The sequence below is a fragment of the Scyliorhinus torazame genome, chromosome 24 (assembly GCF_047496885.1).
Source record: "Scyliorhinus torazame isolate Kashiwa2021f chromosome 24, sScyTor2.1, whole genome shotgun sequence".
Lineage (NCBI taxonomy): Eukaryota > Metazoa > Chordata > Chondrichthyes > Carcharhiniformes > Scyliorhinidae > Scyliorhinus > Scyliorhinus torazame.
The window spans coordinates 20,544,282-20,562,693 of NC_092730.1; the positions used below are offsets into that span (position 1 = coordinate 20,544,282).

General features: G+C 52.9%; 1 protein-coding gene across 2 annotated transcripts in view; it reads left to right on the forward strand.

Moving 5' to 3' along the window:
* The window catches only part of LOC140399947 (RAS guanyl-releasing protein 2), a 197,946-nt gene that overhangs the window by 132,790 nt on the left and 46,744 nt on the right, over positions 1–18,412 (forward strand). For both annotated transcript variants that reach the window (XM_072489435.1, XM_072489434.1), the window contains exons 6-10: positions 437–587; positions 3,035–3,208; positions 6,948–7,064; positions 13,628–13,903; positions 15,784–15,864. In XM_072489435.1, coding sequence (XP_072345536.1) covers positions 437–587; positions 3,035–3,208; positions 6,948–7,064; positions 13,628–13,903; positions 15,784–15,864 — 799 coding nt within the window. The remainder of the gene's footprint in view (positions 1–436; positions 588–3,034; positions 3,209–6,947; positions 7,065–13,627; positions 13,904–15,783; positions 15,865–18,412) is intronic.

An 18,412-nucleotide genomic window follows, 5' to 3' on the forward strand; every position in this document is an offset into this window, starting at 1 on the left:
CGGGGGTCGCGGTTGACAGATCGGGGTCACCGTTGGGGTCGGGGGGGGTGACGGTGGGGGAATGTGGGTTCACCGGGTGGGGGCGGGGGTCACCGTGGTCACGGGGTTGGGGGGGGTGGGGGGGAGGGGGCAGTTTGGGCATCAGCGCTGGGGTCTGGAGTCATGGGGTGGAGGAATTGGGGGGCAATGGGGGGGGGGGGTCGGGATGGGGGGGTTCGGGCCAGGAAAAGGTCAACGGGTCGAGCGGTGGAACGTGAAGGCGCGCAGGCGGAGGTGTGGAGATTGGCGTGAGGGCGCTGGTTAGGGGCAGGAATGGGGGGGGGGCGGTGTGGGGGTGGGGGGAGGGGAGGGAACGGGGGCATGCCTGTCCCAGCTCCCCACCCCCTTGGGCCCAATCGTTGCCGACGCGTCCAACAGTGCGCCTGTTGCGTTGCAGGCCCTCGTTCGAGTGGAAGCGACAGATCACGCAGCGCAATCACGTCACCCAGAAAAGGAGGAAGATGTCCCTCCTCTTCGATCACCTGGGACCGCTGGAGCTGGCCGAACACCTCACCTATCTGGAATACAAATCCTTCTGCCGGATCCTGGTGAGCATTGCCAATCTGTTCCCCCTCCCGGAACTCTCCTCCTGCAGCGACGGACTTCCAGGGTAGGCCCCGGCCAGCTGGAGGCTCCAGGAACAGAGGGTTTTGGCGATTTCCTGCACTGCTGTGTGTGTGTGTGAGTGTGTGTGTGTGACTGTACGTGTGAGTGTATGTGAGTGTGTGTGTGAGTGTATGTGAGAAGGTGTGTCTGTGTATGAGTGTGTGTGAGTGTGTGTGCGAGTGTGTGTGTGAGACTGTGTGTGAGTGTATGTGAGAGTGCGTGTCCGTGTATGAGTGTGTGTGTGAGTGTATGTGAGAAGGTGTGTCTGTGTATGAGTGTGTGCGCGAGTGTATGTGAGTGTGTGTGTGAGACTGTGTGTGAGTGTATGTGAGAGTGCGTGTCCGTGTATGAGTGTGTGTGTGTATGTGAGAGTGTGTGTGAGACTGTGTGTGAGTGTATGTGAGAGTGCGTGTCCGTGTATGAGTGTGTGTGTGAGTGTATGTGAGAGTGTGTGTGAAACTGTGTGTGAGTGTATGTGAGAGTGTGTGTCCATGTATGAGTGTGTGTGTGCGAGTGTATGTGAGTGTGTGTGTGAGACTGTGTGTGAGTGTACGTGAGAGTGCGTGTCCGTGTGTGAGTGTGTGTGTGTGTGTATGCGAGTGTGTGTGTGAGACTGTGTGTGAGTGTATGTGAGAGTGCGTGTCCGTGTATGAGTGTGTGTGTGAGTGTGTGCGAGTGTATGTGAGTGTGTGTGTGAGACTGTGTGTGAGTGTATGTGAGAGTGCGTGTCCGTGTGGGTGTGTGTGTGTGTGTATGCGAGTGTGTGTGTGAGACTGTGTGTGAGTGTATGTGAGAGTGCGTGTCCGTGTATGAGTGTGTGTGTGAGTGTATGTGAGAGTGTGTGTGAGACTGTGTGTGAGTGTATGTGAGAGTGTGTGTCCATGTATGAGTGTGTGTGTGTGTGTGAGTGTGTGTGCAGCTGTGTGAGTGTGTGTGTGTGGTGTGTGTGTGAGTGAGTGTATGTGTGTGTGTGAATGTGTGTGTGAGTCTGTGTGTGTGTAAGTCTGTGTGTGAGTGTGTGTAAGTCTGTGTATGAGTGTGTGTGTGTAAGTCTGTGTGTGAGTGTGTGTGTGTAAGTCTGTGTGTGAGTGTGTGTGTAAGTCTGTGTGTGAGTGTGTGTGTGTAAGTGTATGTATGAGTGTGTGTGTGTAAGTCTGTGTGTGAGTGTGTGTGTGTAAGTCTGTGTATGAGTGTGTGTGTGTAAGTCTGTGTGTGAGTGTGTGTGTGTAAGTCTGTGTGTGAGTGTGTGTGTGTAAGTGTATGTATGAGTGTGTGTGTGTAAGTCTGTGTGTGAGTGTGTGTGTGTAAGTCTGTGTGTGAGTGTGTGTGTGTAAGTCTGTGTGTGAGTGTGTAAGTCTGTGTGTCAGTGTGAAAGTCTGTGTGTGAGTGTGAGTCTGTGTGAATGGGTGAGTGTGAGTCTGTGTGTGAATGTGAGACTGTGTGTAAGTCTGTGTGTGAGTGTGTGTGTGTAAGTCTGTGTGTGAGTCTGTGTAAGTCTGTGTGTGAGTGTGTGTGTGTAAGTCTGTGTGTGAGTGTGTGTAAGTGTATGAATGAGTGTGTGTGTGTAAGTCTGTGTGTGAGTGTGTGTGTGTAAGTCTGTGTGTGTAAGTGTATGTATGAGTGTGTGTGTGTAAGTCTGTGTGTGAGTGTGTGTGTGTAAGTCTGTGTGTGAGTGTGAGTGTGTAAGTCTGTGTGTGAGTGTGAGTCTGTGTAAATGGGTGAGTGTGAGTCTGTGTGTGAATGTGAGACTGTGTGTAAGTCTGTGTGTGAGTGTGTGTAAGTCTGTGTGTGAGTGTGTGTGTGTAAGTCTGTGTGTGAGTCTGTGTAAGTCTGTGTGTGAGTGTGTGTGTGTAAGTCTGTGTGTGAGTGTGTAAGTCTGTGTGAATGGGTGAGTGTGAGTCTGTGTGTGAATGTGAGACTGTGTGTAAGTCTGTGTGTGAGTGTGTGTGTGAGTCTGTGTGTGAGTGTGTGTAAGTCTGTGTGTGAGTGTGAGTGTGTGTAAGTCTGTGTGTGAGTCTGTGTGAATGTGAGATTGTGTGTAAGTCTGTGTGAATGGGTGAGTGTGAGTAACACTCACACAAACTCCCAATTGTCCTCTCCACCATCCCCCCCCCACACGGAGCGAAGCTGAAACGACAGGGCCCGTCCGCCTGTCACTGCACTGTGGGAGAGGGCCTGATTTCCGAGGAAGATCAGGGCCTCCATGTAGTGGCACCCTCCAGCCACTTGGTGGAGCTCTGGCGCCACATTCTGAGCTGGGCACTCGCCATTGGAGCTGAGCAGCAAGGACAGGGTTGAAAAGCGAGATGTTCCGCCGGGGGAGGGCGGGGGTGGTTCCAATTTCCACCCCCGCCCTCCCGGCCTGACACATCCCCCTTTCTTCGAGCAGTTCCGGGACTATCAGAGCTTCGCCAAGCACGGCTGCACCAAAGACAACCCCATTCTGGAGCGGTTCATCAGCCTCTTCAACAGCGTCTCCCAGTGGGTGCAGATGATGGTACTGAGCATGCACACTCCGCAGCAGAGGGCAGAGGTCATCACCAAGTTCGTCCATGTTGCCCAGGTAGGTGACATCACCGCGGGTCAAAGTTCGCAGGGGTCCAACAAGTCAAAAGGTCACCTCTTATGAACCATGCCCTGGGCAGGGAACTCACTTCTTCACTCAAGGATTGAGATTAGGACATCTTTCAACAAGGACAGGTACAGCACGGGGTTAGATACAGAGTAAAGCTCCCTCTACACTGTCCCCATCAAACACTCCCAGGACAGGTACAGCACGGGGTTAGATACAGAGTAAAGCTCCCTCTACACTGTCCCCATCAAACACTCCCAGGACAGGTACAGCACGGGGTTAGATACAGAGTAAAGCTCCCTCTACACTGTCCCCATCAAACATTCCTGGGACAGGTACAGCAAGGGGTTAGATACAGAGCAAAGCTCCCTCTACACTGTCCCCATCAAACACTCCCAGGACAGGTACAGCACGGGGTTAGATACAAAGTAAAGCTCCCTCTACACTGTCCCCATCAAACACTCCCAGGACAGGTACAGCACGGGGTTAGATACAGAGTAAAGCTCCCTCTACACTGTCCCCATCAAACACTCCCAGGACAGGTACAGCACGGGGTTAGATACAGAGTAAAGCTCCCTCTACACTGTCCCCATCAAACACTCCCAGGACAGGTACAGCACGGGGTTAGATACAGAGTAAAGCTCCCTCTACACTGTCCCCATCAAACACTCCCAGGACAGGTACAGCACGGGGTTAGATACAGAGTAAAGCTCCCTCTACACTGTCCCCATCAAACACTCCCAGGACAGGTACAGCAAGGGGTTAGATACAGAGTAAAGCTCCCTCTACACCGTCCCCATCAAACACTCCCAGGGCAGGTACAGCACGGGGTTAGATACAGAGTAAAGCTCCCTCTACACTGTCCCCATCAAACAATCCCAGGACAGGTACAGCACGGGGTTAGATACAGAGTAAAGCTCCCTCTACACTGTCCCCATCAAACACTCCCAGGACAGGTACAGCACGGGGTTAGATACAGAGTAAAGCCCCCTCTACACTGTCCCCACCAAACACTCCCAGGACAGGTACAGCACGGGGTTAGATACAGAGTAAAGCCCCCTCTACACTGTCCCCATCAAACACTCCCAGGACAGGTACAGCACAGGGTTAGATACAGAGTAAAGCTCCCTCTACACTGTCCCCATCAAACACTCCCAGGACAGGTACAGCACGGAGTTAGATACAGAGTAAAGCTCCCTCCACACTGTCCCCATCAAACACTCCCAGGACAGGTACAGCACAGGGTTAGATACAGAGTAAAGCTCCCTCTACACTGTCCCCATCAAACACTCCCAGGACAGGTACAGCACGGGGTTAGATACAGAGTAAAGCTTCCTCTACACAGTCCCCATCAAACACTCCCAGGACAGGTACAGCACGGAGTTAGATACAGAGTAAATCTCCCTCTACACTGTCCCCATCAAACACTCCCAGGACAGATACAGCACAGGGTTAGATACAGAGTAAAGCTCCCTCTACACTGTCCCCATCAAACACTCCCAGGACAGGTACAGCACGGAGTTAGATACAGAGTAAAGCTCCCTCTACACTGTCCCCATCAAACACTCCCAGGACAGGTACAGCACAGGGTTAGATACAGAGTAAAGCTCCCTCTACACTGTCCCCATCAAACACTCCCAGGACAGGTACAGCACAGGGTTAGATACAGAGTAAAGCTCCCTCTACACTGTCCCCATCAAACATTCCCAGGACAGGTACAGCACGGGGTTAGACACAGAGTAAAGCTCCCTCTACACTGTCCCCATCAAACACTCCCAGGACAGGTACAGCACGGGGTTAGATACAGAGTAAAGCTCACTCTACACTGTCCCCATCAAACACTCCCAGGACAGGTACAGCACGGGGTTAGATACAGAGTAAAGCTCCCTCTGCACTGTCCCCATCAAACACTCCCAGTACAGGTACAGCACGGGGTTAGATACAGAGTAAAGCTCACTCTACACTGTCCCCATCAAACACTCCCAGGACAGGTACAGCACGGGGTTAGATACAGAGTAAAGCTCCCTCTACACTGTCCCCATCAAACACTCCCAGGACAGGTACAGCACAGGGTTAGATACAGAGTAAAGCTCCCTCTACACTGTCCCCATCAAACACTCCCAGGACAGGTACAGCACGGGGTTAGATACAGGGTAAAGCTCCCTCTGCATTGTCCCCATCAAACACTCCCAGGACAGGTACAGCACTGGGTTAGATACAGAGTAAAGCTCCCTCTACACTGTCCCCACCAAACACTCCCAGGTCAGGTACAGCACGGGGTTAGATACAGAGTAAAGCTCCCTCTACACTGTCCCCATCAAACACTCCCAGGACAGGTACAGCACGGGGTTAGATACAGAGTAAAGCTCCCTCTACACTGTCCCCATCAAACACTCCCAGGACAGGTACAGCACGGGGTTAGATACAGAGTAAAGCTCCCTCTACGCTGTCCACATCAAACACTCCCAGGACAGGTACAGCACGGGGTTAGATACGGAGTAAAACTCCCTCTACACTGTCCCCATCAAACACTCCCAGGACAGGGACAGCAGGGGGTTAGATACAGAGTAAAGCTCCCTCTACACTGTCCCCATCAAACACTCCCAGGACAGGGACAGCAGGGGGTTAGATACAGAGTAAAGCTCCCTCTACACTGTCCCCATCAAACACTCCCAGGACAGGGACAGCAGGGGGTTAGATACAGAGTAAAGCTCCCTCTACACTCTCCCCATCAAACACTCCCAGGACAGGTACAGCACGGGTTAGATACAGAGTAAAGCTCCCTCTACACTGTCCCCATCAAACACTCCCAGGACAGGTCAGCACGGGGTTAGATACAGAGTAAAGCTCCCTCTAAACTGTCCCCCATCAAACATTCCCAGGACTGGGACAGCACGGGGTTAGATACAGAGTAAAGCTCCCTCTACACTGTCCCCATCAAACACTCCCAGGACAGGTACAGCACGGGGTTAGATACAGAGTAAAGCTCCCTCTACACTGTCCCCATCAAACACTCCCAGGACAGGTACAGCACGGGGTTAGATACAGAGTAAAGCTCCCTCTACACTGTCCCCATCAAACACTCCCAGGACAGGTACAGCACGGGGTTAGATACAGAGTAAAGCTCCCTCTACACTGTCCCCATCAAACACTCCCAGGACAGGTACAGCACGGGGTTAGATACAGAGTAAAGCTCCCTCTACACTGTCCCCATCAAACACTCCCAGGACAGGTACAGCACGGGGTTAGATACAGAGTAAAGCTCCCTCTACACAGTCCCCATCAAACACTCCCAGGACAGGTACAGCACAGGGTTAGATACAGAGTAAAGCTCCCTCTACACTGTCCCCATCAAACACTCCCAGGACAGGTACAGCACGGGGTTAGATACGGAGTAAAGCTCCCTCTACACTGTCCCCATCAAACACTCCCAGGACAGGTACAGCACGGGGTTAGATACAGAGTAAAGCACCCTCTACACTGTCCCCATAAAACACTCCCAGGACAGGTACAGCACTGGGTTAGATACAGAGTAAAGCTCCCTCTACACTGTCCCCATCAAACACTCCCAGGACAGGTACAGCACGGGGTTAGATACAGAGTAAAGCACCCTCTACACTGTCCCCATCAAACACTCCCAGGGCAGGTACAGCACTGGGTTAGATACGGAGTGTGGTTCTCTGTCAGTGCTGATGGTCGCTCTGTGATTCGAGTGTTGCGTTTCTTGCAGAGGCTGCTCCAGCTGCAGAATTATAACACCTTAATGGCGGTGATTGGCGGATTGAGCCACAGTGCAATCTCACGGCTGAAGGAGACGTTCCATTATGTCAGCGCCGACGTTGTGAAGGTTTGAGCGCTGCGCACCGTTCCCACAGGATCAGAATGTGCCCTGCCGCGATCGAGAGAGAGAGAGGGGGCGAGAACAACAGAGGCCTCAGAGGGTTCTCTCTGGGATGGAGGGGGTTACGGGGATTGGGCGGGGGCGGGGCGGGGCGGGGGGGTGGGGGATGGTGGATGAATGGTTAAATTCTGTTCTCGTTGTGGTGGGTCTTAGATGACGTTTTCCTGCTCTGCGCGGCACGGTAGCACGGTGGTTAGCACTGCTGCTTCACCGCGCCAGGGCCCCGGGTTCGATTCCCGGCTTGGGACACCGTCTGTGCGGAGTCTGCACGTTCTCCCCCCGTGCCTGCGTGGGTTTCCTCCGGGGGCTCCGGTTTCCTCCCACAAGTCCCGAAAGACGTGCTCGTTGGGTGAATTGGACATTCTGAATTCTCCCTCCGTGCACCCGAACAGGCGCCGGAATGTGGCGACGAGGGGATTTTCACAGTAACTTCATTGCAGCGTTAATGTAAACCTACTTGTGACACTAATAAAAGATTATCATTATGATTATCATTATAAAGATTAGCATTATCGACTTACGGATACAGCTGGAATCGAGGCTGTTGGTAAACTTGACTTTTGTTGAACTTTTTTTGAACTATGTGCAATACGGACTCAGCACGAGGCTCCACATAGAACTGTCTCAGCACTTTTTAAAGTTTAGCCATGCAGTGTGGGCCTGGCTGTTTGGGCCCAGTATTTATCGCCCGTCCTTTGCTGTCCTGCAGATGGCGACGGTGAGTCGTCTTCTTGAACGTCTGCAGGCCCCGTGTGGTGTAGGTACACCCACCGTGCTGTTAGGGGGGGGGGGGGGGGAGTTCCAGGATTTTGACCCCAGCCACAGTGAAGGAACGGCCGATATATTTCCGAGTCGGGTTGGCGAGCGGCTCGGAGGGGGGGAGCTTGCAGGCGGTGGTGTTCCCCGTGCGTCTGCTGCTGCCCTCGTCCTTCTAGACGGTAGAGGTGGCGGGTTTGGAAGGTGCTGTCGAAGGAGCGAGTGGCTGCGGCGCGTCTTGTAGACGGTGCACACGGCTGCCGCTGTGCGTCGGGGGTGGAGGGGGCGAATGTTTGTGGTTAGCGTGTCGATCGAGCGGGGCTGCTTTGTCCTGGGTGGTGTCGAGCTCCTCGAGTGTTGTTGGGAGCCGCGCTCATCCAGGCGAGTGGAGAGTATTCCCTCACACTCCTGACTTGTGCCTTGTAGATGGTGGACAGGCTTTGGGGGGAGTCAGGAGGTGAGTTACTCTCCGCAGGATTCCCAGCCTCTGACCTGCTCTGGTAGCCACAGTATTAATGTGGCTGGGTCCAGTTCAGTTTCTGATCAATGGTAACCCCCAGGATGTTGATTGTGGGGGATTCAGCGATGGTGATGCCATTGAATGTCAAGGGGTGACGGTTAGATCCTCTCTTATAGGAGACGGTCATTGCCGGGCACTTGTGTGGTGTGAATGTAACTTGCCTCTTGTCAGCCCCGAGCCTGGATATTGTCCAGGTCTTGCTGCATTTGGACAGGGACTGATTCAGTATCTGAGGAGCCGCGAATGGTGCTGAACATTGTGCAGTCGTCCGCAAACATCCCCACTTCTGACCTTATGACGGAAGGAAGGTGATTGCGATGATACGATCTTCCATCACCGATGGTGTAGACTGTATATTTACAGATTCGCGATTAACCTATTACGCTACAGAAACAAGAATATCAGACTGGGGGTGCGGCAGTGAGCAGAGGGGTTGGGAAGCGTTTATCGGGACTTGGCGGATAGCAGGGCAACAGAGCCAGGGATCGAGGGGGGGGGGGGAGGGCCGCGGCTAGGAGACCAGCCGGGAATGCGTCGGGATAGTCCTGTCTAGGCGTTGTCATGTGAGCGTACCTTTAAGAAATGGGTGTTTATCAGTGATGTCAGAGTGTGGGCGGAGCTGGGCTGTCTGTCAGCTTTTTACTTTTGTTTTAGGCTGTTTGCTGCAGGGTGTGTTTTAGTTTCGTTTTCAGTGTTGGAGCTGAAGCCAGACAGAGCAGGTGTACTGTTGATCTCTCTGCCATGAAAAGACTCTCTCTTGATCATTTGGTGAATTCAGAATTATAAATGTTCTCAGTCGTGAATGTAAACCTTTTTAAAAAAATATATTTTATTCAAGATTTTTTGGCCAAACATAACAATACGTAGTTTTTCTTTTAAACAACAATAAAGCAATATAAATAACAGTGGCCAGTTTTAAACCAGTAAATAAATAATATATAAACAGAAACAAAAACCAAACTAAATGGCAACTGCCTTGTCAAAAATAGTTACTCTCCAGAGATACAATCCAACAATCCAATATACATTACCGTGTAGCCGAACAGGCGACGGAATGTGGCGACGAGGGTATTTTCACAGTAACTTCATTGCAGCGTTAATGTAAACCTACTTGTGACACTAATAAAAGATTATCATTGTGATTATCATTATAAAGATTAGCATTATCGACTTACGGATACAGCTGGAATCGAGGCTGTTGGAAAACTTGACTTTTGTTGAACTTTTTTTGAACTATGTGCAATACGGACTCAGCACGAGGCTCCACATAGAACTGTCTCAGCACTTTTTAAAGTTTAGCCATGCAGTGTGGGCCTGGCTGTTTGGGCCCAGTATTTATCGCCCGTCCCTTGCTGTCCTGCAGATGGCGACGGTGAGTCGTCTTCTTGAACGTCTGCAGGCCCCGTGTGGTGTAGGTACACCCGCCGTGCTGTTAGGGAGGGAGTTCCAGGATTTTGACCCCAGCCACAGTGAAGGAACGGCCGATATATTTCCGAGCCGGGATGGCGAGCGGCTCGGAAGGGGGGAACGTGCAGGCGGTGGTGTTCCCCGTGCGTCTGCTGCTGCCCTCGTCCTTCTAGACGGTAGAGGTGGCGGGTTCGGGAGGTGCTGTCGAAGGAGCGAGTGGCTGCGGGGCGTCTTGTAGACGGTGCACACGGCTGCCGCTGTGCGTCGGGGGTGGGGGAGGGAGCGAATGTTTGCGGTTAGCGTGTCGATCGAGCGGGGCTGCTTTGTCCTGGATGGTGTCGAGCTTCTCGAGCGTTGCTGGGAGCCGCGCTCATCCAGGCGAGTGGACAGTATTCCCCCACACTCCTGACTTGTGCCTTGTAGATGGTGGGCAGGCTTTGGGGGGAGTCAGGAGGTGAGTTACTCTCCGCAGGATTCCCAGCCTCTGACCTGCTCTGGTAGCCACAGTATTAATGTGGCTGGGCCCAGTTCAGTTTTTGATCAATGGTAACCCCCAGGATGTTGATTGTGGGGGATTCAGCGATGGTCATGCCATTGAATGTCAAGGGGCGATGGTTAGATCCTCTCTTGTAGGAGATGGTCATTGCCGGGCACTTGTGTGGTGTGAATGTAACTTGCCCCTTGTCAGCCCGAGCCTGGATATTGTCCGGGTCTTGCTGCATTGGGACAGGGACTGATTCAGTATCTGAGGAGCCGCGAATGGTGCTGAACATTGTGCAGTCGTCCACAAACATCCCCACTTCTGACCTTATGATGGAAGGAAGGTGATTGCGATGATACGATCTTCCATCACCGATGGTGTAGACTGTATATTTACAGATTCGCGATTAACCTATTACGCTACAGAAACAAGAATATCAGACTGGGGGTGTGGCAGCGAGCAGAGGGGTTGGGAAGCGTTTATCGGGACTTGGCGGATAGCAGGGCAACAGAGCCAGGGATCGAGGGGGGGGGGGGGGAGGGCCGCGGCTAGGAGACCAGCCGGGAATGCGTCGGGATAGTCCTGTCTAGGCGTTGTCATGTGAGCGTACCTTTAAGAAATGGGTGTTTATCAGTGATGTCAGAGAGTGGGCGGAGCTGGGCTGTCTGTCTGCTTTTTTACTTTCGTTTTAGGCTGTTTGCTGCAGGGTGTGTTTTAGTTTTGTTTCCAGTGTTGGAGCTGAAGCCAGACAGAGCAGGTGTACTGTTGATCTCTCTGCCATGAAAAGACTCTCTCTTGATCATTTGGTGAATTCAGAATTGTAAATGTTCTCAGTCGTGAATGTAAACCTTTTTTAAAAAATATATTTTATTCAAGATTTTTTGGCCAAACATAACAATACGTAGTTTTTCTTTTAAACAACAATAAAGCAATATAAATAACAGTGGCCAGTTTTAAACCAGTAAATAAATAATATATAAACAGAAACAAAAACCAAACTAAATGGCAACTGCCTTGTCAAAAATAGTTACTCTCCAGAGATACAATCCAACAATCCAATATACATTACCGTGTAGCCGAACAGGCGACGGAATGTGGCGACGAGGGGATTTTCACAGTAACTTCATTGCAGCGTTAATGTAAACCTACTTGTGACACTAATAAAAGATTATCATTGTGATTATCATTATAAAGATTAGCATTATCGACTTACGGATACAGCTGGAATCGAGGCTGTTGGAAAACTTGACTTTTGTTGAACTTTTTTTGAACTATGTGCAATACGGACTCAGCACGAGGCTCCACATAGAACTGTCTCAGCACTTTTTAAAGTTTAGCCATGCAGTGTGGGCCTGGCTGTTTGGGCCCAGTATTTATCGCCCGTCCCTTGCTGTCCTGCAGATGGCGACGGTGAGTCGTCTTCTTGAACGTCTGCAGGCCCCGTGTGGTGTAGGTACACCCGCCGTGCTGTTAGGGGGGGGGGAGTTCCAGGATTTTGACCCCAGCCACAGTGAAGGAACGGCCGATATATTTCCGAGTCGGGTTGGCGAGCGGCTCGGAGTGGGGGGAACTTGCAGGTGGGGGTGTTCCCCGTGCGTCTGCTGCTGCCCTCGTCCTTCTAGACGGTAGAGGTGGCGGGTTTGGAAGGTGCTGTCGAAGGAGCGAGTGGCTGCGGGGGCGTCTTGTAGACGGTGCACACGGCTGCCGCTGTGCGTCGGGGGGTGGAGGGAGCGAATGTTTGTGGTTAGCGTGTCGATCAAGCGGGGCTGCTTTGTCCTGGGTGGTGTCGAGCTTCTCGAGTGTTGTTGGGAGCCGCGCTCATCCAGGCGAGTGGAGAGTATTCCCTCACACTCCTGACTTGTGTCCTTGTCGATGGTGGACAGGCTTTGGGGGGGGGTCAGGAGGGGAGTTACTCTCCGCAGGATTCCCAGCCTCTGACCTGCTCTGGTAGCCCCAGTATTAATGTGGCTGGGTCCAGTTCAGTTTCTGATCAATGGTAACCCCCAGGGTGTTGATTGTGGGGGATTCAACGATGGGAATGTCAAGGGGCGACGGTTAGATCCTCTCTTGTAGGAGATGGTCATTGCCGGGCACTTGTGCGGCGTGAATGTAACTTGCCCCTTGTCAGCCCCGACCTGGATATTGTCCGGGTCTTGCTGCATTTGGACAGGGACTGATTCAGAATCTGAGGAGCCGCGAATGGTGCTGAACATTGTGCAGTCGTCCGCAAACATCCCCACTTCTGACCTTGTGATGGAAGGAAGGTGATTGCGATGATACGATCTTCCATCACCGATGGTGTAGACTGTATATTTACAGATTCACGATTAACCTATTACGCTACAGAAACAAGAATATCAGACTGGGGGTGTGGCAGCGAGCAGAGGGGTTGGGAAGCATTTATCGGGACTTGGCGGATAGCAGGGCAACAGAGCTAGGGATCGGGGGGGGGGGGGGGGTCGGCGCGGATAGGTGACCAGCCAGGAATGCGTCGGGATAGTCCTGTCTAGACGTTGTCATGTGAGCGTACCTTTACGAAATGGGTGTTTATTACTGCAGTCATGTCAGAGAGTGGGTGGAGCTGGGCTGTCTGTCAGCTTTTTACTTTCGTTTTAGGCTGTTTGCTGCAGGGTGTGTTTTAGTTTTGTTTCCAGTGTTGGAGCTGAAGCCAGACAGAGTGGGCGTACTGTTGAACTCTCTGCCATGAAAAGACTATCTCTTGATCATTTGGTGAATTCGGAATTATAAATGTTCTCAGTAGTGAATGTAAACCTGATGTGCTTCTGTTAAAAGGTGTTTCTTTTGTCTTCTGGATGTTGTTTGGGAAGTTATTAAGGGTTACTTAGTGTTGTATTCTTTGGGGGTTGTATTTGAATTGATGGTTGCTAAGATGTTCACTGTATGTTTTAAAAAGGTTAACTTGAGTTCATAGAATAAACATTGTTTTGCTTTAAAAAATACTTTTCCATTTCTGCTGTCCCACACCTGTAGAGTGGGCCGTGTGCTCCCCATACCACAATCTATTAAAAGTTGTGGGTCAGGTGAACTCCATGATACACTTTGGGGTTCTCTAAACCCTGGCCCAGAACAACGGAACGAGCATGTGAGCTGAGACAAGGCCGAGGCTCCAGACGTCTCGTCTACACGAGGCTCGGTGGTGTCTGAGAGATGGGAGGGTGGCGTGGGGGTGGGGTGGGGTGGGCAGGGGGCGGTGACGGGGGTGGGGGGTTTAATCTCCGCTGCGCCGCACATGTTGAGTCTCACGCGGGCGACCTGATTGGTTTCTCCTTTCTCCTCCTCCCCCCCCCCCCCGCCCCGCAATCCGCCGCCCTCTCCCAATCGCAGATCTCCGACAGCCTGACGGAGCTGGTGACCACCTGCGGTAACTACAGCAACTACCGCAGGTGCTTCGCCGAGAGCTCGGGCTTCCGGTTCCCCATCCTGGGCGTCCACCTCAAGGACCTGCTGGCCGTCCACCTGGCTCTCCCGGACTGGCTGCAGAAGGACCGCATCAACCTGGCCAAAATGCAGCAGCTTTACTCCATCCTCAACGAGCTGATCCAGATCCAGTCCATCTCCCCGCCCATCGAGCCCAACATGGACCTGGTCAGCCTGCTGACGGTAGGTGCCGGGATTCAACGTAGACATTTCAGAGACACTGGGGCTGGATGCTCAGCCCGGGGCCGCCACGGGCGGCGGGGCGGGCGGGGGGGAGGGACGATCGGAGGGCAGGGGGGGGGGATCTTCATTCGGGGCTATGTGTGCGGGTGGTCCGGTGCGAGCGAGCGGCCGATGCAGGGGACTATTTCGGCTATCCAGGCTGAGTACGCCACAGAGCGTGGCGGCTGGAGGCCGTCGCCCTGCACATAGAATCATAGAAGTTTACAGCCTGGAAACAGGCCCTTCGGCCCAACCAGTCCATGCCGCCCAGTTTTTACCATTAACCTAGTCCCAGTTGCCCGCACTTGGCCCATAACCCTCTATACCCATCTTACCCATGTAACTATCTAAATGCTTTTTAAAAGACACAATTGTACCCGCCTCTACTACTACCTCTGGCAGCCCATTCCAGACACTCACTACCCTCTGAGTGAAGAAATTGCCCCTCTGGGCCCTTCTGAATCTCTCCCCTCTCACCTTAAACCTATGCCCTCTAGTTTTAGACTCCCCTACCTTTGGGAAAAGATGTTGACTATCTACCTTATCTATGCCCCTCATTATTTTATAGACCTCTATAAGATCACCCCTAAGCCTCCTACGCTCCAGGGAAAAAAGTCCCAGTCTATCCAGCCTCTCCTTATAACTCGAACCATCACGTCCCGGCAACATCCTAGTAAATCTTTTCTGCACTCTTTCCAGTTTAATAATATCCTTTCTATAATAGGGTGACCAGAACTGCACACAGTATTCCAAGTGTGGCCGTACCAATGTCTTGTACAACTTCAACAAGACGTCCCGACTCCTGTATTCAATGTTCTGACCAATGAAACCAAGCATGCCGAATGCATTCTTCACCACCCTGTCCACCTGCGACTCCACCTTCAAGGAGCTATGAACCTGTACTCCTAGATCTCTTTGTTCTATAACTCTCCCCAACGCCATACCATTAACTGAGTAGGTCCTGGCCTGATTCGATCTGCCAAAATGCATCACCTCACATTTATCTAAATTAAACTCCATCTGCCATTCGTCGGCCCACTGGCCTAATTGATCAAGATCCCGTTGCAATCCTAGATAACCTTCTTCACTATCCACTGTGCCACCAATCTTGGTGTCATCTGCAAACTTACTAACCATGCCTCCTAAATTCACATGCGCGGCCTCTGACCCGGAAGTGATGGGAGGGGGCGGGGGGGGGGGGGGGGGCGTCTCAGCAGCTCGAGTTGCAAGCCACACACCAGCTCCCTGCGAGCCCCCAGCGAAAGGGGCAATCTGTGGCCTTTCGTCGCCACGTTTCCTGGCCTAAAAGACCACAGTTTTCCCGACGGTGTGGGGACATAATCCCCCAAAACGGAGAATCCAGACAATTGTGTCATATCTACCAGGTGCACTGAGGGTTAAAAGCGTTGGATAGAGTGTGCGTGACTGCTGTAGCCATGTTTTTTAAGAATCCTGGTTTGCAAGGCCAGCAGGCACTCGGGGGCAATTACAGCACCGTACAAATGAGATCATCATTGATTTCAAGGAATTAATTCCTCGGAATTTGAAGCTGTCAGCCATCGCCACCTCGGCCCCGTTGATGCAGGCCCCGTGTGTACAATATTTCTCTGTCGAAAGTCAATGACCAGCTCTTCAGTTTTGCTGACATTGAGGGAGAGATTGTTGTCGCTGCACCACTCCATGAGATTCTCCATCTCCCTCCTGTATTCCGACTCATCGTTGCTCGGGCTGAGACCCACTACGGGGCTGGCTTCGATCCAATTTCCCCCTTAGCCATCTCTGAGTTACAGATACAATCCGAATGCTCTTATCCAATTAAATTGCGTGAATCCCGATTACAGGTCTCTCTGGATCAGTTTCACACGGACGATGAGATCTATCAATTGTCCCTGTCACGGGAACCTCGCACATCGAAATCAGCGGTGAGTAAGGATGATCAGTCGAGACGTGTGTCGACGATCCTGTAGTTTCGCGATTCACAGCAGAGCACTGAGTACACAGAGTCCAGGCAGATGCCACTACTCAGGGAGCACTGCGCTGTCAGAGGGGCAGTACTGAGGGAGTGCTGCGCTGTCAGAGGATCAATACTGAGGGAGTGCTGCGCTGTCAGAGGGTCAGTACTGAGGGAGTGCTGCACTGTCAGAGGGTCAGTACTGAGGGAGTGCTGCACTGTCAGAGGGTCAGTACTGAGGGTGTGCGGCACTGTCAGAGGGGCAGTACTGAGGGAGTGCTGCACTGTCAGAGGGTCAGTACTGAGGGAGCACTGCACTGTCAGAGGGTCAGTACTGAGGGAGTGCCACACTGTCAGAGGGTCAGTACTGAGGGAGTGCTGCACTGTCAGAGGGTCAGTACTGAGGGAGTGCTGCACTGTCAGGGGGTCAGTACTGAGGGAGTGCTGCACTGTCAGAGAATCAGTACTGAGGGAGTGCTGCACTGTCAGAGGGTCAGTACTGAGGGAGTGCTGCACTGTCAGAGGGTCAGTACTGAGGGACTGATGCACTGTCAGAGGGTCAGCACTGAGGGAGTGCCGCACTGTCAGAGGGTCAGTACTGAGGGAGTGTTGCACTGTCAGAGGGTCAGTACTGAGGGAGCACTGCGCTGTCAGAGGGTCAGTACTGAGGGAGTGCCGCACTGTCAGAGGGTCAGTACTGAGGGACTGCTGCACTGTCAGAGGGTCAGTAGCGAGGGAGCGCCGCACTGTCGGAGGGTCAGTACTGAGGGAGTGCTGCACTGTCAGAGGGTTAGTACTGAGGGAGTGCTGCACTGTCAGAGGGTCAGTACTGAGGGAGTGCTGCACTGTCAGAGGGTCAGTACTGAGGGAGCGCCGCACTGTCAGAGGGTCAGTACTGAGGGAGTGCTGCACTGTCAGAGGGTCAGTACAGAGGGAGCGCCGCACTGTCAGAGGGTCAGTACTGAGGCAGTGCTGCACTGTCAGAGGGTCAGTACTGAGGGAGTGCTGCACTGTCAGGGGGTCAGTGCTGAGGGAGAGCTGCGCTGTCAGAGGGTCAGTACTGAGGGAGTGCTGCACTGTCAGAGGGTCAGTACTGAGGGAGTGCTGCACTGTCAGAGGGTCAGTACTGAGGGAGTGCTGCACTGTCAGGGGGTCAGTACTGAGGGAGTGCTGCGCTGTCAGTGGGTCAGTACTGAGGGAGTGCTGCACTGTCAGAGGGTCAGTACTGAGGGAGTGCTGCACTGTCAGAGGGTCAGTACTGAGGGCGCGCTGCACTGTCAGAGGGTCAGTACTGAGGGAGTGCCGCACTGTCAGAGGGTCAGTACTGAGGGAGTGCTGCACTGTCAGAGGGTCAGTACTGAGGGAGTGCTGCACTGTCAGAGGGTCAGTACTGAGGGACTGATGCACTGTCAGAGGGTCAGCACTGAGGGAGTGCCGCACTGTCAGAGGGTCAGTACTGAGGGACTGATGCACTGTCAGAGGGTCAGCACTGAGGGAGTGCCGCACTGTCAGAGGGTCAGTACTGAGGGAGTGTTGCACTGTCAGAGGGTCAGTACTGAGGGAGCACTGCGCTGTCAGAGGGTCAGTACAGAGGGAGTGTTGCACTGTTAGAGGGTCAGTACTGAGGGACTGCTGCACTGTCAGAGGGTCAGTACTGAGGGACTGCTGCGCTGTCAGAGGGTCAGTACTGAGGGAGTGCTGCACTGTCAGAGGGTCAGTACTGAGGGAGTGCTGCACTGTCAGAGGGTCAGTTCTGAGTTGGTGCTGCACTGTCAGAGGGTCAGTAATTAAGGAGCGCCGCACTGTCAGAGGGTCAGTACTGAGGGAGCGCCGCACTGTCAGAGGGTCAGTACTGAGGGAGTGCCGCACTGTCAGAGGATCAGTACTGAGGGAGTGCTGCACTGTCAGAGGGTCAGTACTGAGGGAGTGCCGCACTGTCAGAGGGTCAGTACTGAGGGAGTGCTGCACTGTCAGAGGGTAAGTACTGAGGGAGTGCCGTACTGTCACAGCGTCAGTACTGAGGGAGTGCCGCACTGTCAGAGGGTCAGTACTGAGGGAGCGCTGCACTGTCAAAGGGTCAGTACTGAGGGAGTGCCGCACTGTCAGAGGGTCAATACTGAGGGAGTGCTGCACTGTCAGAGGGTCAGTACTGAGGGAGTGCTGCACTGTCAGAGAGTCAGTACTGAGCGAGATGTGCACTGTCAGAAGGTCAGTACCGAGGGAGCGCTGCACTGTCAGAGGGTCAGTACTGAGGGAGCGCCACACTGTCAGAGGGTCAGTACTGAGGGTGTGCTGCACTGTCAGAGGGTCAGTACTGAGGGAGTGCCGCACTGTCAGAGGGTCAGGACTGAGGGAGCACTGCACTGTCAGAGGGTCAGTACTGAGGGAGTGCCGCACTGTCAGTACTTCAGATACCCGGGAGTGAGTTACAGACTGGAATCTAATCGAGGGGTTCGGAGTGGTTTATATAGAGAATAACAGATACCCAGGAGTGAGTTACAGACTGGAATCTAATCGAG